At 39.6% G+C, this 20,021-nt stretch overlaps 1 protein-coding gene across 1 annotated transcript; it reads right to left on the minus strand.

The window, feature by feature from the left end:
• Positions 1-7,074: 7,074 nt before the first annotated feature.
• On the minus strand, positions 7,075-19,288 carry LOC113121633 (vertebrate ancient opsin). Its single transcript, XM_074933704.1, is given in 5 exon segments — positions 7,075-9,213; positions 12,391-12,509; positions 12,512-12,587; positions 14,682-15,010; positions 18,866-19,288. Coding segments are annotated over 5 exon segments (1,203 nt in total). The 5' UTR covers positions 19,251-19,288; the 3' UTR covers positions 7,075-8,919.
• Positions 19,289-20,021: the final 733 nt, after the last annotated feature.

Here is a 20,021-nt window from a genome sequence, read left to right on the forward strand (position 1 = left end):
TCCCAAATGTGAGCTTTTGCATATTTTCTGAACTATTTTCATGAACTCAGTATGTTTGTGTTTTGAACTATCCATCTGACAAGGCAAAAATTTGATTCTTACCTAGGGCTTAAAGGAATAGTGATATTTTAGAGTAAATACTCAATTAATTATTAAAAACAAGTGTCAGACCTGGTGATAATGAAATCCATCACTGATTGCAGCTTTACAGTAATACTATATGTCTAAGTCTGTTTTCAGGGTGTGAAAAAATTATAAAACACAATTTAACAAGAAATGTGCACAGCATAAACCAAAATAAATTGGGCTTATTATATAGTGTTATATAATCATATAGTATTACTGTAAAGCTGCAATCAGTGAGGGATTTCATTATCACCAGTTCTGACACTTGTTTTTAATAAATAAAGTAGCACAACTTTCTTATAAATTATTTAAAGCCAAACCTTTAGATTAATCCTGGATATTTTACAGCCATGTTTACATTTGGCCTGGTGAGTCTTTGAAAGCTTTGAGCACAATTTTTTCATTTGAAAACTAAATTAAACTAAACAGAAAGATGTTACTTCTGTCACCTTGAGCTTATAGCTGACAAATGGCATCAGATGGGAAGTCCACCTGAATATGGATAGGTATGAGGCCCATGCTGGCATCATCACTGTATGTATATTAATCTGAGCTCAAAATACAACACAGAGGTCAGATCAGCATAGAGTCAGCAATTTCCAAAGACAGATTTACCCAGACTCTATATCTGTAGGATTAGACTGATGAGTAGTCCACAATATTAATATGAGGGGATTTGAGAGAAAGTTTTATAAAGCCTTCTATATAATTCAGCATTTTTATTCATTTCTTGTTTTCCCTTCACTGACTATCTAGCACAGTGACTTTATTTTTGCTCTTGGTCAAGGTCATTTGAGACTTTCAAGAGAGTAGTAATATTACACAAATTAAAAGTAGTCAATTTGTGTAAGTGACATATTCTGTGTTTCAGCTGTTATTGTCTGAAAGAGCTTCCCAGTGTCACTTGTATGCTATGGAAGATGAATGAATGGCTTTCTAAATGAACGTGATTCAAAAACACATCTTGAAGTTATCGGTTATTTTCGTGTCTTTCAATATCATATCACCCTCAATCAGGGAAACCAGCCAGTCTTGATCAGACCATGACTTCTGTCTCAGCAGTAGTGGCTCACAAATCACCCATCCTGATCTAGAGTCATCTGGAGGACATCTATGTAGCTTCCAAGAATCACACGAGAGCCTTTATTCACTGGCCCCAAAATTGGGTGAGCAACACCTCTATACCCTACCTCAATAGGTTTCATAGCCTTCCACTCTTTACTTCAGTCCTGTTACACTAGAGCTTAGTACTTGGCTTGGTTCTATTGCCTTCCTTCCAAGGAATAGTTTAGTGAATGATGAGTACCTGCTTGGAAGAGGCTGATGTTAAAACCATGTCAGGCCTCAGTGCAGTGATAGAAATGTAGCCAACAGCAGTGACCCTCTATTAGAATTGCAAGCCTCTTCCCAGAGGTCATGATGAAGAACGACTCTTGCCACAGACATGAAGGGTTGTTGGGCTTGGCATACACAGTGTGGACCACGAATTTGATTTAATGGGGTCCAGATATCTTTGGTAATTGTATTTTGACACTGACAATATAATGTTGAAAAGTAAGCACATGTACATACTTTAAATTATTTAACAACAAAATTGAAATTCTTTTTCCATTTATGCAACTTTAGTTTTAGTGCACCACAAAGGCTATAGCATAGGCTTGCCTCCTACGTGTTCTACCATAACGCTTAATGTATAAATCTTTTCTATATTAAGCACCAAAGAGTTTGGCTTCAGAAACAGATTTTGGAAAGCAAGCAAATTTCAGGCAAAGCTTAATGAGGAAACGCTATTTGGAACAGAGTTTAGCCTAATAAAACCCAAATGACTCAAAACGTTCAAAAACTAGAATTAAGCTACGACCAATTATCATCACTGATAAACCCAACAAAGCTAATTGTTTGCTTTTAAACAGTTCTTTGCCTCAGAAGTCATTAGTTTGGGCGTTCTTGCCCTCCGCATGGAGTATGCAGATCACTGTAGGCAGGCAGAACTGAATTTGGTTGTGTTTTCTCTTTTTGCAGTGGATTGAGCTCTCAGGGCCACTGTAAAAATGGGCAAAAAGTTGATGTTGCATACTATGACTCCTTTAAATCATCACTAAAATGTGTTTATATGTGAACAGTAGAAACATACGAACACTTTTCAGTGTTAACAGTCTCAAAAATTTAAAAAAAAGCTCTGGCTATTTTGTTGTGTAGGGATGTGATTTTTAAAAGACTGTAGTGCAGTCATCAAAATGAATTGATAGCTGCAGTGGTAACTTGATTATTAATATTATTAAATATCTGCATTAATTTTATTATTTCAATGCTTCCATAGAGACAGGAGTTACAACCTGATCCTTTTGCTGCATGCACCAAAGCTGGGGAACAGATGTGAACCATAAAACCCTTAGTTCCTGGGCGTAAACTTGGTCGGGCAACAAAATCAGATTATGCACCCAAGTACTGGCAGAGATGTAAGCCATTCCTTGCTGTGCTATTCTCTTTGGCTGCTTGACCAAATGGCTGGGGTCTTTTCCAAGGGTCCTCTCTCTCAAATATCTGGATGGGGATGGGCAGAAGGTAAATGATCGCTGGTGCTGATGGGTCATACCAGAGTTTCATGTCAGTGTGGTCCTGAGGTGGTATAGTCTTCTTCATCTCTGCAGGGAGCCAGTCATGGCTCTGCACCAGCAACAGCCTCTGCATCCTCTAAAGATAGAGTATGCAAGGGGGTCAGGAGCAGGGCTTGGAGAAGGTCCAGCCACAGACAGAGCAGGATAAACGACACAAACAGAGGCTACAGCGGAGGCAGTGCAGGGGATACAGAGATGAGAGGAGTCAAAGAGATCCTGGTGGAAGCAGATGGTTCCTAAATCAGGCATAAAAAGTAGGAAAGTAAAAAAAGTAAAAAGTAAAGTTAGAAGTAAAACACAACTAACATTAGACTGTGTGTAACAACAGATGCACTAAACAATACAACACATATCACATTCCTAGTGTGACTTGAAACATGAGAATATAATTTAATTAACAGCGTTTTGTTGGAAGAGCTCGAGTCTAGCTTTACAATGCACCAGTGTCACTGCTATTCACTATCATGATATTCACTATCTAGAAACATCCTACAGATGCCTTAGCAACAGTACCTGCAACTGCCTTGGAAAACAACAAAATAGCCCATTTTTATCTTCACTCCATAGCTGTAGAGCTCTGATGATGCCATATCATCAGCACCTCAGTTTAAACCTGTTCAGTTCATTTGATGGTGAGGAAAAGTGTAGCTTGTCCTCAGGGGCCATTGAGAGACTACAGGCTTTTAAGAGCATTATGAAAAAAAATGAGTCATCTGTTTACTGTGCTTACATTTCCAAGAGGCAGAGATTGACACCTACCTGGTATTACCAGCCACATATAAACATTCTCCAATGTTCAAGCCTGAACATTTCGTTGAAGAAAGTTGTCTTTAGATGAGGATACTGTTTTAGAAAATGGGACACAGACTACATGGAGCTGTTTGCCATTCCTGTTGGTCCTATGCTTCTACATCCCATATGTATATTGTATAATTCCCTGCTCCTTATCTTAATATCAGTAGTTGGACTGATTTCATCTTTCCTGTAATTGCCATCACCTTTGCCCTGTTACCTCCTGTTGCTCAGAAACCCAGCTACTTTCCACTTAGTCTGCCTTTTCAATCCCTGAAGAATCAGTTTCCGGTCCATGATTCTAGTCAGTATCTGCTTCCTTGTCAGATTTTAAGCTCTTATCTTACACTTGATGTTCATGTTTATACTGCTCCAACATCTATTCAAAGAATTTCTTTAGTGGAGTCTACTTACCAGAAAGACATCTTTGTCATATAGAGGGGGATTTGGATCTTGTTAAAGACCCTCTTGCTGGACCATGGATTTTCCTTCAGCCATTAGCATCCCATCCTCATTACCAATTGTGGTGGCAGTGTCTGTTAACAAAAACTCACAAACAGGAGAAATATCCTTTCTGGTTGCTTGTGGTGAGTTGGCGGATGGTGTCCTGGAAATCTTCTCTCTGACCTGCATCAGGGCATCAGTGAGCACCTGGACAGTCTGTGGTGGAACTTGGTGGTGTTTAATGCATCGAGACATAATGTCACATAGGAGCTCTGTTGGATTTAAGTCAGGGGTGGTTGAGGGCCAGTCCATGGCATCAGTGTCTTTGTCATCCAGCTGCTTAGACAGTCTAGTGGCATTGTCCTGCACCAGGATGAACACAGGGCCCAATGCACCAGCGTAAGGTGACTCTGAGGATCACTGAGACTGATCCACCACCAAACCAGTCATGCTCAATGATGTTACAGGCAGTATAACGTTCATCACAATGTGTTTCACACATGTCAAATATGCTCAGTGTAAACCTGCTCTCATCTGTGAAGAAAAAGGGACACAGATGTCAAAGACCCACTTGCTGGATCATGCTGGACCTGCCAATTCTGGTTTTCTTTAATGGATGCCAATCAAGCTGTACAGTGCTCGGCCATGAGCACAGGTCATACTAGAGGATGTGAGGCCCCCATGCCACCCTCATGCTATGTGTTTCTGACAGAGTCATGCACAAGTGTAGCTGCTGGAAGTCATTTTGTAGGGCTCTCACACTGCTGCTCATGTCCCTCCTTGCACGAAGGAGCAGATACTGGTCCTGCTGCTGTCTTTCTACAGCCCTGTCCAGCTCTCCTGGTGTAATGGCCAGTCTCTCTGAAGTAACACACCCACACCAATGCAGACCTTTTCTTCTTTTAACACCATCCTGTTTTCACGCTAAATACCAACTTAGAATGACTTCACTATTTTGCACTGTATTGCTCTGGTTGACTGTATTTATTCTACAGTCAACCAGAAATCATTTTTGTAGAAGAACGTACAGTACCTGTGTCTTCAGTAACACTCATGACAGCTTTGAGAAAGGTGCCATTATAGATCCCAGAGGACATTAATACTAAAAGATAATAAGTAATACTCTATGCAATTTGCCCCAGTGAGTGTGTGTTTGTACACACACACACACACACACACACACACACACACACACTTTGGGTGTGAATAGTCAAAGAAAATAGGTAAAATATTGAGACATCAGAATCTGTTTGCGACACAATTTCATTTACTTTACAAAAGCAAAGCAACATTACAATATTGTGGCCCAGAGAGCTCCCTGGACTGCAACTTACTATGACCATCCAAATATATGAGGTATATTGCAAATTACAAAATATCTTCACCAGTGTGACATCTGAGAAAAAAACTACAAAGTGGGAAAACAGGACCAAATTCAGAAACACTGTAAATAACATGAGACAACAGAATCATTTCCACGGAACAATAAAAAGTGAGTACACCTGGGACACAGTTGGGTCTTTGTTGCCATGGTGACTCATGATGTTGACCTGTTGTCAGTGGTAAATGTGGAAAAATGAGCTAACATGCATTTTTTAATACTCTGATGGTATGACTTAGATGTTTTTCCAGCCTATTCCAGCCTTGGTTGTGTTTGCACTAGCAGTGCAGAAAAAACCATTAGACGACGACAAAAAACAAAACAAAACACATTTTCACTAAGAAAGCTGACTTTGGACACGTTGACGACTAAAAACAATAAAATCTTGTAACATTTCACTCATAACAAATATAAGTCTTTTTTTTTTTAAGTTGACACAAAACTAATTTTCAGTTTCGTGTTTGGTAAGTTGGGACATGCACTTCCTTGCAGTAAGCTATTGATTTAATCTAATAACACTTTTCAAAAATATTTAATGGATTTATTAACAACAAATATACTTTTAATGTTAGGCATTATGTATTAGCTTATGTTTCTATTTATCTAATAGTTATATTTGGTATTATAATTTAATTTATTTATTTATTTTAGATGTACCTTTGAAGGCAGAAGTAAAATGCTCTCTACTGAAGTTACCTGGTGTCCCAATATACCTGAATTCAACCCATATATGCCACAAACATGCATAATGCAAAGCCCTGTATGTACTAAATGGCTAAAAATTGTTCATCAAATCTTTTTATATTCTCTATCAAATACTTCATTGTCAGGCATAGAACTGGGGTCCTGAAAACATGCTTACTGTCTTCATCAACAAAATTATTTTTGACAAAAGAATAATCTTTGAGCTGAGACCATTCTCAATTAAAAAAGAAAATAATACATCTTCAAAGTGTAGATGACATTTCAATCAAAGTGCAGGACAGGCTGATTTATTTCTCATTGAAAAAGAGCTTGGTTATGTAATAAACCTTATCAATACAACCAAAGACTTTCACGTGTGGATTTTTTTTCCTTCAATCAGTAAAGTGCAACTATGCTTATTTTCATACTCTCTGAATAAACATGCTAATTCTTGAATCGTAGCTAGCACCATCTCCCCTTAAGATGCTATTTGGGAAAAATATACACATCTGAATTTTTTTCCTCAAAGACACAGAACATCCATAAGTTACCTCAAAAGCATCTTCTCATTAAAGGACAATGATCTTAAAGCATTTTTTCTTAACAGTGTAAAGTGCATCTTCTTTGTAACCAGTCTTTCCATATTGATTCTGATTGTGCTTATTCTGAAGCCTTGACCTTTTCCATAAATAAGCAAAATTTACCATCCTACCCCATGACAGAGACATTACACATCATAGGCCAAGATACTGTGAATTGGTTGCAGCCCTCTGGAATACGGCTCCTGACTCAAACTTGGGCAAGGACAGTGAAATGAAAATTGTCCTCCCGATATAGAGGAGGCCAAGGGGAACCACCATGTGCATTGTTGTTCAACGGATCTTTTTGTTTGTCTACTAAATATGCTTATTGTCTTCTTCTACCAAGATACCACTGACATAAGATTACTACCACACACTTGAGATGAGAAAATATCTCATCACAAATATCTCAGTCAAAGGAAATCTCAAGCAAAACACAGTGCTGATCTACAATGTTCCTGATTTTATTTCTCATATTAAGAAAGAACATTATTTGGTTATGTAACAAACATACTGTACCTTGTCAACACAATCAAAGAGCTTCACGAGCCCATTGGCTACAGCAAATGCACTTTCTTTAAACATGGTTTTGTCCTTAAGCAAGGACAATGTGCCTTACTTTAAAGCATGTTTCTGAAAGCAGACATTAATTTTTCTAAGCAGGATGCATCATGTTTTTTAATCAGCCTTTCCATTTTGAGAGGCAGGTCAGGGCTCACCTTGAAGACTTTTTTCTATAAAGTAAGGTATAATTTAGTGTACTGCTGCATGACAGATACATTGCTAAGATATTGTAGCCCAAGATACTGTAAATTGGTTTCATCCCTCTGGGATATTGCTTATCTTAGCACGCCCTTGTACAAGCCTACTGAAGTGAAAATTGTCCACGTCAACATAAACTTCATGACTTCCATCCATACATTCTTTATACCCACTTATTGCTATTTAGGGTCACAGGGCTCTCCACTACGCTGCCAAATGCTGGCCAAGGACTGGCAAACTGAGTGTTAGTGAAAGGGCTGGGTAGGGACAGGGAAAGAGGGACAAGAAGCAGGGGAAAACAACAGCAGGAGGTCAGCACTGGGATGGGCACCAAGCATGTGTGAAGGTGAGATACTTATATAAGGCAAGCTCACTCTCACCATCAGATGACAGGAAAAGAGCAGGATGGGTGCACATTATGGGGACTGTGTGTGAGACATCTACGGCTGGATTATGAGACACAGGAATGAAGTACAGAATATTACAGTACAGTAGTAAGTGGATGACAATGAGCGTTTTCCCTTTATGGTAATATTCAAAGCTTTATTGACAAATGGTTCTGCCATGGCAGTATCACATCATTTGAAGTATATTCCTGCCATCCAATCAGTTCGTATGCTGCTTTCATGGAGACTCAAATGGAGAAGTACATCCAGGAGTATGCAACTCTGAGATCTGGCTGCATGATCTGGGCCAAGAAGCATGTTAGCAGAGTGGGAGGAACCAAGGCAGAGAATCTGGGTCCAACACCAGCGCCAGCGTGTGCTCTGACACAGTGAAGCCTCAAGCAAGCAAGGTAGAGGTGGCTGCAGCCACAGTGGGTGAAAAATGCTTCTTTTCAGCAGAGGCAGTGAAAAAGTCTTCCAAGTGTGACCACTCATAAAACCACCATGTAGATGTGATGTGTCGGCTTGAGGCCAAGGCCGGTGTGCTTCTGTCGCATACACCTGAAACAACAGGAGTGCAAATCCTTGTAAGAAAGTAGCATGTAAATACAAAGCCCACTGTCTTCTGGCCGATAAGACATGCTACTTCTTACCCTTCACTGCTCTTTAGCCAGTGATGAAAAGAAAGGGAAGAGTCTGTCAAAACCTCTGCATGTGTGGGGGATATGCAGACACAAGGCAAATGTCACTCATTTTGGACAAATGGTGGATGAGGACAGGATAGGACACGTAAGTGACACCCCAAAAGGCTGCGCCCTAATGAGACAGAACAGCCATCTTTTCACCAAAACAATAAATAAACAATAAATAAACAATAAATAAATAAAACTACACAAACCGGCAATATGGCAGGTTCTTTTGTGATCTTGTGTGCAATGGATGTGATTACAGCAAGTGTATCATGGCAGAATTTTAATCTTAAGATGATTCTTCTGCTTTGCATACGGTGCCTCTGGTAAGAAAAATGTGTGTATTCCTATTTTCTACTATTAAAATGATTTGTTTCTTAATTAGACACTGGAGCCCCTGCTTGCCATTCCCTTTACTTTTTAATAAATAACTTGTACTATTGTTGTTTCTCTTTTTTATGTCCTGTAGTGAACTATGAGAGTAAGTTTAGGCTTGAGACTGCTAGCATCAGGGTGTTGGAAAGTGGTCAAATCTTGACTTGATAAAGGTGGAATCACGTGACCCGCTCCCTCTGGGGACCCGTGTATGGACTGGGGCGTGTGCAGAGCTGAGGAGAGGGCAGGAGCAGACACATGGTCCTTTGCTAGGCAAGCAGTACGCAGTGTCTTCATCACGCATGAAAATGCTCTTAAGGTCGACCCCTGTTCTGTGGTAGAGCAGCCAAACAAAGCCCTGAAACACCTGTAGAACTACAAACACACAAAAACACACATACATAGGATTAGTATCACTATTAGTACTAATCAGGTGAAGCTTTTTTTAGTTCAATAAAAACAGTTCGCCCCATCCATTAGTTTGATTTACTGCAGTAGAACAATATAAAAAGGAGTCAAATGCAGATCTCCATTGATGGGGCCGTGACATTGGTGGTGTTAAGCAGCAAAACAACAACAAAAAAGAGATTTAAATTTCTTATGCTAAGATGCTCATTGGTTGACAAAAAAATCCAGAGAACACATCCAGATGAGATAAATAAAATAATGGAAAATAAGCGATGGGTGTAGGCCCAGAGAGATGACTGAGTTAGTGATAACTGTCTTTCTGCTTGAACTTACAATAAAAGCTACTTTACCAAAAACAGTTAAATACTACAATAATACAGCATCAAAACAAGTAGCCTAGTTGTTGTCTTATAGCAATAATGGTAGCAATGGGTGTAACAGTGACAGGACTACTTAGTAGACCAACACACATTAAACCATATAAACTTGATCTATAAAATAACTTTAGCTATAAAATAAACAAATAAACAAAGTAAAGTAATGATTAATAGTCTAATTAACAGTAGGAATAGTTATAATATATATATATATATATATATATATATATATGTGTGTGTGTGTGTGGGTCTGGTTGTAGGCTTTTGGTCTATTCTTATAGAAGTGTGAGAAGTATGAGAAGTAGTATTGGCACGGAAACAATAACAAGTATAAATAGAAAGTGCTGGTACTGGTAATTTAGTATGAGGTTGGTAATAGTTGTAATGGTAATGTACTGGAGAAAACCCACACAGACATGGGCATAGCATGAAAGCGCTTGTGTAAATATTAACAAACTCAGTGTCAATGGAGACAAGCTTTATTTTTATTTATTTTTTAGTAATGGACCATAAGCCAAAATTGTTGGTAGTTTAATCTTTAGCAATACAGTTATTAAGCCTATCATATGCATTTTAGTACATTTCAGAGATTTCATTTGTAAAGTAACTAGTAACTTCAGCTGTTATGTATAATTAGTTTTAGTTACCTTGCTCATAAACATGTAACTTATGATGAGGATCTGACAATAGGTCCAGCCAGAATAAACAGAGGTCAACCTAATAGAAAACTTGTCAAACTTAATAAGAAACAGTATCCCAGATATTCCACCCACTGCTTGTAGATCAGTTCACAATAAAAACAGTGGAAGCTGCACAAGGAGGAGCCAGTATAATAGCAATAGTACATGTATGTAACATCAGAAGAAGAGCATGGTAGCATGTGATATTGCACCAGTTATATCAGATCAACTTTATTAATCCCTGAAGAGAAATTCAAGTACTCTTGTAGAGCAATAACAGATAAGTACACTAAGGTGTTGAACAGCCTGATGGCAGAAAGATGATCTTCTGTATCGCTCTGTCCTGCTGTGATTAACGGTAGTCAGTAGTAGTAGTAGTGGTAATAATACAAAGAGACCTCGTCGTGGCTACTGCAGTATCTTCAGTTCAGCCATCCTTTGCTCTGCCATAGTGGTAGTCCAGCAGGAATGTAGTGTACTTAGTATACTCTAAGGTTTCTCACATATACTTAAAGTCTACTACATTTCCCCAGGACACCGCAGTTCAAACTGGTGTGCTACATAAACAATTACGCTGAAGTGTATTTTGTTACAACATTATAACAAGTAGTTTTCTCCAGTGTGTTTTTCATGCTTTAAAAAAGTGGCATCCAGTGATTAATATGACAAATGTGACCAGCTTGTGGTCCTTGTGCTACCACAAGATAATTATATAGTTTTCAAAATTTTCCCCCATTGTCTGAAGCTACTGGAGCGCTCTGCCTGAGAAAAGAGCTGTTGCTTTTAGAGCAATGCCCAAGAGGAAACAAAACGAGTAGACGTGTGAAGTGGTGGTGGGAAGTGTGAAGGAGAAAGGGCTGTCTGAGGTGAACAGAGATAAAATTGAGTAATGAAGGGAAAGGGGGGCGCCTTAATGGATTATAGCTAGTATACAGACTAGGATCTTAGACTGAAGAGTGTCCAAATCATTTGGGTTGCACAGCGGGATTATATAAATGTGAAACAATGAGTATGGAACAATAAATTGAGTGATTAATGATAGCTTTGAGCATGGTCTGCATTTTCTCAATCAAATTCAATTGTCCTATTATTAACCAGTTACAGTGGTAACTATTAGGATATGCTATGGATTTCTGTTATCTGTTATCTATGGGGCAGCTCTCCTACTACAATAAGCCTAAACTTTTTTGTGCTGCTGTTCATTGAGGGTAGACAGGCAACTGAACTGAAAAGCTCAACGAACAAACACACTACAGACTTAATTACATTTTTACATACAATAATTTATATCATACTAATCTCTGATTAGGTGATATGACAAAAAGGTGATATATTCACTTTCTAAAACTTGAATGGACTGCCTAGTTAGTATCAAAAGAAACAAGAGCAGCTCCATGCATGAATTAGTTTGATCAGAGTGTATGTTCTTACTCTTCAGTGTTGTTTGTAATGACTGACTGTGGTGAGATATCCAGGCTGAAAATGCCGGGGGAAATATTTTTGTTCCACTTGAGGCTTTCTCATAACCTAGAAACTGTCTGATAGCAAGATGATCAACCAGAGAGATACCAGAAAAAATGTAGTTTTGCTACAAAGTTGATTTTTTTAGAGTTTCATCGATGGTCGCCATTTTTTCTAGTAAATTAGTGGATTTACTAATTTACCTTTTCAGGCTGAATTGGTTGTAACCAATGACAAATTGGTTCATTTTAAAGGGGGTCAAAAGGCAAAAATGTTGGCAAACAACTGGGACATATGATTATTGATCAATTTATTGTTCTATACTCATTGTTTCACATTTCACATACCAAAACTTCGTCCAGTCAGTCACCTTCCAGCTGCAGCTACAGTTGTCACGTTGTTCAGAATGTCATACGTTTTCACCATGGTATGTTTGCAGTGCCCTGGTAGTGGCGTTGCATCAGGAATGCAATGGTTTTAATCCTTTACTAGACTAAAAAAATCCAACATCCATACACTCCCTCTTTCTTCCACCAGGTTTATACAGTAATATACTACAGATAGTCATACAGATGAAATGAGAAGTACAATGCTGGAGAGAAACACAGTCACAGCGAAGACCTCACCTGTTTGTTCATGAAGATGTAGATGAAGGGATTCACAATAGTGGAGAACTTGGCCAACAGTGAGGGAGCGATGCTTGCTTCTGGGCTTAAAATATCATAAGAACCGAAGGAACAGATTAACAGACCACCATGGTGATGACCATCACCAACACCCGCTGCTCTCTGCGACGGGTTGCCAGAGAACTCACTCTGTTGACCTCAGAGAGAAAAAAAAAAATGGTGTTAATCCCATTATTTAAACAAAACAGACAAAAATAAACACAAGAGTGTATGAGAAACATAATATTAGTACTGTGGCAGCAACTTGTAGAGCTCAAGTTCACTTTGCCTAGAAAATTCTGGACAAATAGTATCAGCCACTCAACCACAGACAGAGGCTCCATAGCAGAAAAGACAACTGCACCTGTTTTGGTGCAAATGGAAGTGATTTATGGTTTCCAAAATCACTGATTATTCAGTAAACAGCTTTGTATAGTTTCATATGTCATGACCAGGAAGCAAATTACACAGTGTCAAAACATTTTGGTTTTTTTGTGTGTGTGTGTTTTGTTAGTGTCCATGTCACCACTTGCAGCATGAAACGGTACCACAGACAGTAACTCCAGGACCTTCATGTGCAGTCACAAGAAGGTTTGCTGTGACTCTCCGCACAGTCTCAAGAGCACTGAGGAGATACCAGGAAACTGGCCATTACACCAGGAGAGCTGGACAGGGCTGCAGAAGAGCAACAACCCAGCAGCAGGTTGTAGAGGGAGGAACAGGAAGAGCACAGCCCTACAAAATGATCTTTAGCAGTTAATGACTCTGACCAAACTTTCAGAAACAAACTCTATGAGGGTGGTATGAGGGCCCAATGTCCTCTAGTATGACCTGTGCTCACAGCCCAGCACCATGCAGTTCGATTGGCATTCACCAGAGAACACCAGAATTGGCAGGTCTGCTATTGGTGCCCCTATTTCTTCACAGATGAGAGCAGTTTAACATTTTACAGGTGTGAAGGAGTCTGGAGATGCCATGATGAATGTTATGCTGCCTGTAACTTCATTTGACATGACCAGTTTGGTGGTGGATCAGTGATGATCTGGGGAGGACGTTATATCTTGGTGCAGCTGACACCAGCAAGTAGCAAAACAGACTGTCCAGGAGCTCACTGATGTCCTGATCCAAGTCTGGGAAGAGGTCCTCCAAGACACCTTCTGCTGACTCATCAGGACCATGCCCAGTCATTATAAAGTTGATGCATCTTAGATCAGCCTGTGATTGAAGTTTTTCACTTTGATTTTCAGTGTGATTTTGAATATAGCACTCCATGGGTTGATGATTTTGGATTCCACTCTGACAGCTGCCATTACCCAGATCACTGACCTGCAGGCCAAGCTGGAAAAAGCCCAAAAGAAGAAGCAGGTCACAGAATCCAAGAAACGCTGGAGGAGTCAGAATCCTTTTACAGTGCCGTGAAGAGTCAAAAGAGTGAGAAAAGTGAAATGGAGGGCATCCATATCCAAATGGTAGACATGGTGAAAGATAAGATTTCACTGGAGGAGCCACTCAGCTGTCTGCAGGAAGAGAAAATAAGCTGATGAAGAAACCAAGGCTGCTGTTGTCCAGTCTGCCTGGGACTTGAGTGAGATCAGTGACTGCAGGCCAAAACTGGATCAAGCCACAATGAGGTGACTCATCAGAAGGAAAACCTCAAGATGACGACCAAGGAGAGAAACCAATTTATTGCTGCAGAAAATGGGAAGAAAGACAAGAATAGGAGATGCAGAGGCAGATAAGTGGCATGAGAAAAGAAATGTCAGAGAGATCAAGCAGACAATTCATGGATTGTCTCAGAAGGGATTTGAGAAACTAAAGATTAGGGCTGCAATGAATCTTCGAGGAAAGTGAGTAATTTGATTACAAAAAAATCCTCGAACAAATTCTTTGCCTCAAGGATTCATTTAATTACTATCACTTGTGTTATCAGACCTGCTCTGCATAGGGATCATTGTTCCACACAGACCATAATCATTGTCGCACAACGCATTTCAGTATCAAAAGCTGGTGCTATGGCAGAGAGCGAAACTGTTCATAAAAGGCAGAAAATATCCGAAGTGTGTGATCGTTTCAAACTTCAAAAAGATGACAACATGGTGCAATGCATGTATTGTAAAGTAGAACTGGCGAACCACAACAGAATGTTTGGAGATCTTCAACAAAGTCAGTGCCATGTTGTTTCCTAAGACTAATCTTCTCATATTGGAACAGACCTTCTTATATAGCTGTTATATGCATTTGCAGAGTCATACCTGTCTGATGGTGTGCAGCAGCTTGCCATAGCAGTAGATGATGACTCCAAATGGCAAGGCCAGGCAGAAGATGAACAGGCAGACGATGTAGGAGATATTGTTCGCGCTTTGGGTCTTCCAGTCAACTGAGCAGGTGGTGCCAGGACCCTCCGGCCCATATTTGCTCCAACCCAGCAGTGGAGGAACAGTCCAGGCCAAAGAGTAGAGCCAAGAGAAGCCAATGCCTAACACTGCTGAGCGGTAGTTTTTGTTGTCAGCAATAGTGGGTGAAATCATAGTGCAGTAACGTTCATAGGACAGGACAGCCAGGGAAATCAGGGAAACAATGCCTGAGGAAGGGGAAGTGGGAAACAAGTAGTCAGTGGAATAATACTGTGGAATAAATATGATACTAATGGATAAACAAGGACACTTTTCTTTTGAACCCAGATTTAAAGGGAGAGTTAAAATAATCTTTAAAGTGCATTAAGACACAGATTTCACGAGTTTACTATTGTATTGAATTAATGTGATTTTTTATAGTGTTTATATTCTAAGTTGTTTCTCTCTTCCTTTATGGATTTGGTTAATTTATTTTGTTGCTATCATTAACCTTTTGTGCATAATGCAGTATTCTTTAATCTGATTTATTCTAGTGTGTCTTATTTTAAATTTGTCTTGTTTCTTTTCCATTAAACGCTTTATAATTTATAATTCATACACTTTTTAATTTATTATAATGTACGATGAGGAAAAGAAGCAAATTCTTACATTTAGGAATGTGGATCCACCAAACCACATTTTATAAGAAAAGGAATTGTATTTGTCTTCATTTTTATTTTCAGTCAAATTTAGTTTAAAGCATCATGGGTTGACCAAATCATGGGCCCTGCACTTGACTCTATCTAAATTGTGACATGACTCTATCATTACATCTTCAGTGGTCGAGGAAATGATCATTATATCCTGTCCACGCTGAGCAACCATTCACAGAAACAAACAAACAAACAAAGTACAGCTGTGCAGTCTTTTCTTACATGCTAATAGCTAATTGACTAAATTGTTCTATTGGAATAAATTCTTGAAGTCTTAAATCAGCAAGCACAAGCTAAAGTGCTGGTCCAGGTTCACTTCACCTCCATTACACAGGCAGACACTGTGATTGCAAAAAAATCACAGGAACTTGACACATAATGAACGGTTTGATTGGCTGGAGTGATGAGTGCACTGTGTGTTGACAGAAACAGCAAATGCTAAGACTTGAGAATGGAAATGATTTTGTTTTTGGAGTCTTGAGTGTGTTTTGTAGGTGGACGAGGAGAAAGTAAGAGTCCTGGAGTTAATTATCAACACACTCTGATTAGATAATAGATGTAGACTCCAGACATCTTCTATTTTAGATCAAACAGATATTGTCATTTCAGGCTGCCTGGCAATAGAGTGGATAGAGTGATGTACACATTACTACAGTAGATGTACATTACAAGAAGGTGAAAGGTTATTGGAAACCAGTGCTGATGAAAAGACTTGTACACTGACGTACCACAAATCCAAACTAATAATATATGATGGAAAAAAATAACCTACAATATCAAAAATGAAGTGATTGTCAACTCGCCAGCCAGTTAGGGCCTTTTGCATCCAACCTTCATGCCAGGAATCCTGGTGTTTCTTTTGACTCCTGAAACTCAATAAACAAGTCTCTGTTTGTTTATTGAGTATTACAACCTCATTAATCTCCTTTAGACTTGATTACTATAATTCACTGTAGCCTACTTGCCCATCTGCAGCTAGTGCCAAATTCTGCTTATGACTTAGAGAAAGACAAAGCATCACACCTGTTTTAGCATCTCTGCACAGTCCACCTGTTAAATTTAGAGCAGATTTTAAGGTTAATTTACTTGTTTACAAAGTTAAACATGTTTCAGAAACCTGAATAAATCTCAGACCTTCTCTGTCCCTACTCCAGCTTAAAGCCTCTTGGATCATCAGAACAATTTCCTTTAATATTTTCATGGTCAGAGCTAAAAAAAACAAAAAAAAAACATTTATGTAAAAATAATAGTCTTTGTCAAAGACTGTTCACTGAATCCAAGTGTGCAGACAAATATTCTTTAGTGAGGACAAAGTTTTAGTAATATGAACATGATACACGGGAGAAACACACACAGGAAATGCAGTGATCCAGCATGGAGTGAACTGGTATGATCCAACACAGGGAGAAGATTCAGGAAACAGTTGCTGAGATCTAAGGTAAGGGGTTCGACAACTTGACACCCAAGCCAGAAGTTTGATCTGGCCATGAGGCGTTGAAGACATTAAGTTTTCAATGAAACCCATTTCTGCATCATATTTAGGCTGAAAATCCATTCATATGAAACCATTATAATGCTGATGTGAAACAGTAGTGTCTTTCTCCTGTGAAAAAAAAAAAAAATCAATTACTCAAACAGGTCTAGACCACTTCATTCTCTTAAATGTCTCGTACAGGCCACCTAAAAATGAACCTGCTTGTCTGTGTGGTTTTTGTATGAGTATATCATTCATTAACTAATAAATGGATCAGATCCAGATGTGGTTTTCACTTGTCAACTTCAGTGGATCCTTTTTCTCTTTACTCTAGAAAAGTCCTCCAGCAGGCTCAACAGACTAATGAGTACTCCTGGCAATATGTGATAAGTATAGACTGGAGATTAAATACCTTTGCACTGCTACAGACTGTTATTAAAGTCTGTAAATATGTTATAACTCTCAGTTCAATTCTCATTTGAAATCACTTCTAATCCAAGATATCACAAATTCAACTTGTTGGCCAATCAGCAAACAAGAGGAACATGGTTTAACTGATTTTAAAGAGGTCAAAGTTACTTTTATAGTGATCAAATGCAATGCAGTGTCTTCTTGTCTAAAAAGGACCACGTCACACTACAGGTGTCACAAGAATATCAAATACACTAATACTGACACTTTCCATCAGCTCAACTACGACAGGAAATGATTTCACCCTGAAGAGTGTTTCAGGCCGTTTTGACACAGGGCTGCACTTTGTACTATCTGATCAAGTCTGATAAAACTTCTATCAATCACTTACTAATCGCATAAATCACCAGCCCAGAATTAAAATCCTAAAATGTCTCATTAAGAGTCTTTGTCACTACTGAGCCTTTGGTCCTGTCATGTTCAGTTTGCTTGTGTTGGTTATTGCCTGTTTATTCTGCAGCCTTTTCTGGATATACACCACTGAGAAACACTCCTGACAGATATAATGACAGTTTGTTGGACGGTGTGATTGTAGCAATCAGCCTAAGAGAGTCCAAGTAGAACAAATGAAAACAGAGCAGACACTATGCCCTAAACTTCATAGAGAACAGATTTAAGAGAGCTGAGAAGTAATTCCCTACTTCAAGTCAAAATGTCAAACAGACAACACGTTTAAGAGCGCAGAGAGTTAGAGAATGCAAAGGAAGTAGATGGTGATTTGGTGAGTCCAGGAAAAAAAAAAAAACAGTTATAAATTTATTAATGATTAAGAGTCGTTTATGTGCAACAAGAAAATGTCTAAATTCACTAAAAGCGTGAAAATGCTGGACATCCTCTCCAGTCATTATTTCTCTTCTGGTTTTCTTTGGCCTGACAGCTAAGACATTAGGATACAGCAAGAATGACATGATCACTGTTTAGTCAGTGGGGGACAACTGTCAGTGGTCCTGTGTGCACAACTTAGAGCAGCAGCCACAGCCTCTAAGGCCCAGTGGTGAGAGTCTAACAGATTTATTAACAAACAGATGTCTTCATGATGTTTTAGTGTTTAGCTCTCCTCCGTCTTATTGATGCACCAGGAGCTCTGACTTGTAACACATGTGAAGTGATATTAGCCTTAAGCTTTTGCACACTGGTGCAGCAGGAAAATTAGGAACACATCTTTAGTGGCAAAGTAGATTTAACAGTATGAATGAATAAAGCGCTGCTCTTATCCTCGTGGAAATTCAACTTTAAAGATGAAGAACCGTTGAAATAAAAATAGAAAGTTTTAGATTTAGATATATGCGCATTTTACATCACGCCATCCTTCAGCCTGGTTTCTAGATAGCCCTATATTAGGAGTATCACGGGCACTGCCGGGTCTCAATACCAGAACTTCAAATTGAGAAAACTAAAGACTAAGCGCGCTTTAATAATCCATCATTAAGATCCAACACACTCACCTAAACAGGCGTTAATGAACCCGTACCAAACGCACCCAGCGTGTCCGATCAGCCACTGCCCCTGGGTGCTGGCGGCGAAGCTGAACGGGGTCCCCAGCACGCTGACCATCAAGTCGCTCGCAGAGATGCTCACCAGCAGAAGGTTCATGGGTGTGCGCAAAGCCCGAAACCGGTAAAACAGCGAGAGCACCACGAAGTTACTGAGGAACCCGAAGATGCCGATGCAGGCGAGGGACACGGCGACCACTATGTTCCCCATCGGGCTCAGGGACTGAGGAGTGGAAGAACTGGTCCACTCCTCACAGGAGTCTGCACTCGCCGCCGTGCTGCCGACTCCTTCCGCTGGACAGTGCGCACAGCTCTTGGTGACGCTGGAAACGACCATACCGGGTTTAAGGTCTGGACCAGGCTGAAGTTTGCACCTCGCAGAACAGCACTGTCCGGCGCCAGGGCTCTTCACTCGGTTGGTTTATCCAGAGATGCCAGGGCGCACGGAGAAGTGCTCAGATGCAACGGGAGGACAAAGACAGTTTGTAAAGTCTTAGGTAAGCAGTCCAAAAGATGGATTTGTTAGATCCGCCCCTCTGTTGTCTGGGGAACTGCACCGCTTTTGCGGACACCGGTTGAATATTTAATCCATCCATCCATCCATCCATCCATCCATCCTTTATACCCGCTTATTCGTGTGTAGGGTCAGGGGGATCTGCTGGAGCCTTTCAATATTTCAGTGCCAAGTAACTCAGTTTCACCCCACAGCTCGACTGTTTAGCTGCTGCCACAAAACTAAAACCCGACAATTCAGAAATGGACTGAATCTCACTCTCGCCTCCTTTTAAAACTGGAATGGATATAGAGCATATGGAGCGTATTATTTGAAATAGTCCTTTATCAAACCAATACTGTACTAAAGAGCCTTTCACCAGAGATCAAAAAGGCACATTTGTTTTTCCATTTGGATGATTTTCTTCCCATCAGGCCAACAAACTGATGTTTGAACAGGAGAGCAAAGGAAGAGAAATGGGGGGAAAATGAGCTAAATGTGACCAAAATATCCTTCAACCTCTTCTTATTATTATTATTTTGTTACTTCTCATTGAAGAAGATGAGTGAAAGAATGAGTTGAAGGGGACTGATGTTTATTTGTGCTCTTTCTTTG

This window comes from Mastacembelus armatus, chromosome 20 (assembly GCF_900324485.2).
Source record: "Mastacembelus armatus chromosome 20, fMasArm1.2, whole genome shotgun sequence".
Classification (NCBI taxonomy): Eukaryota; Metazoa; Chordata; class Actinopteri; order Synbranchiformes; family Mastacembelidae; genus Mastacembelus; species Mastacembelus armatus.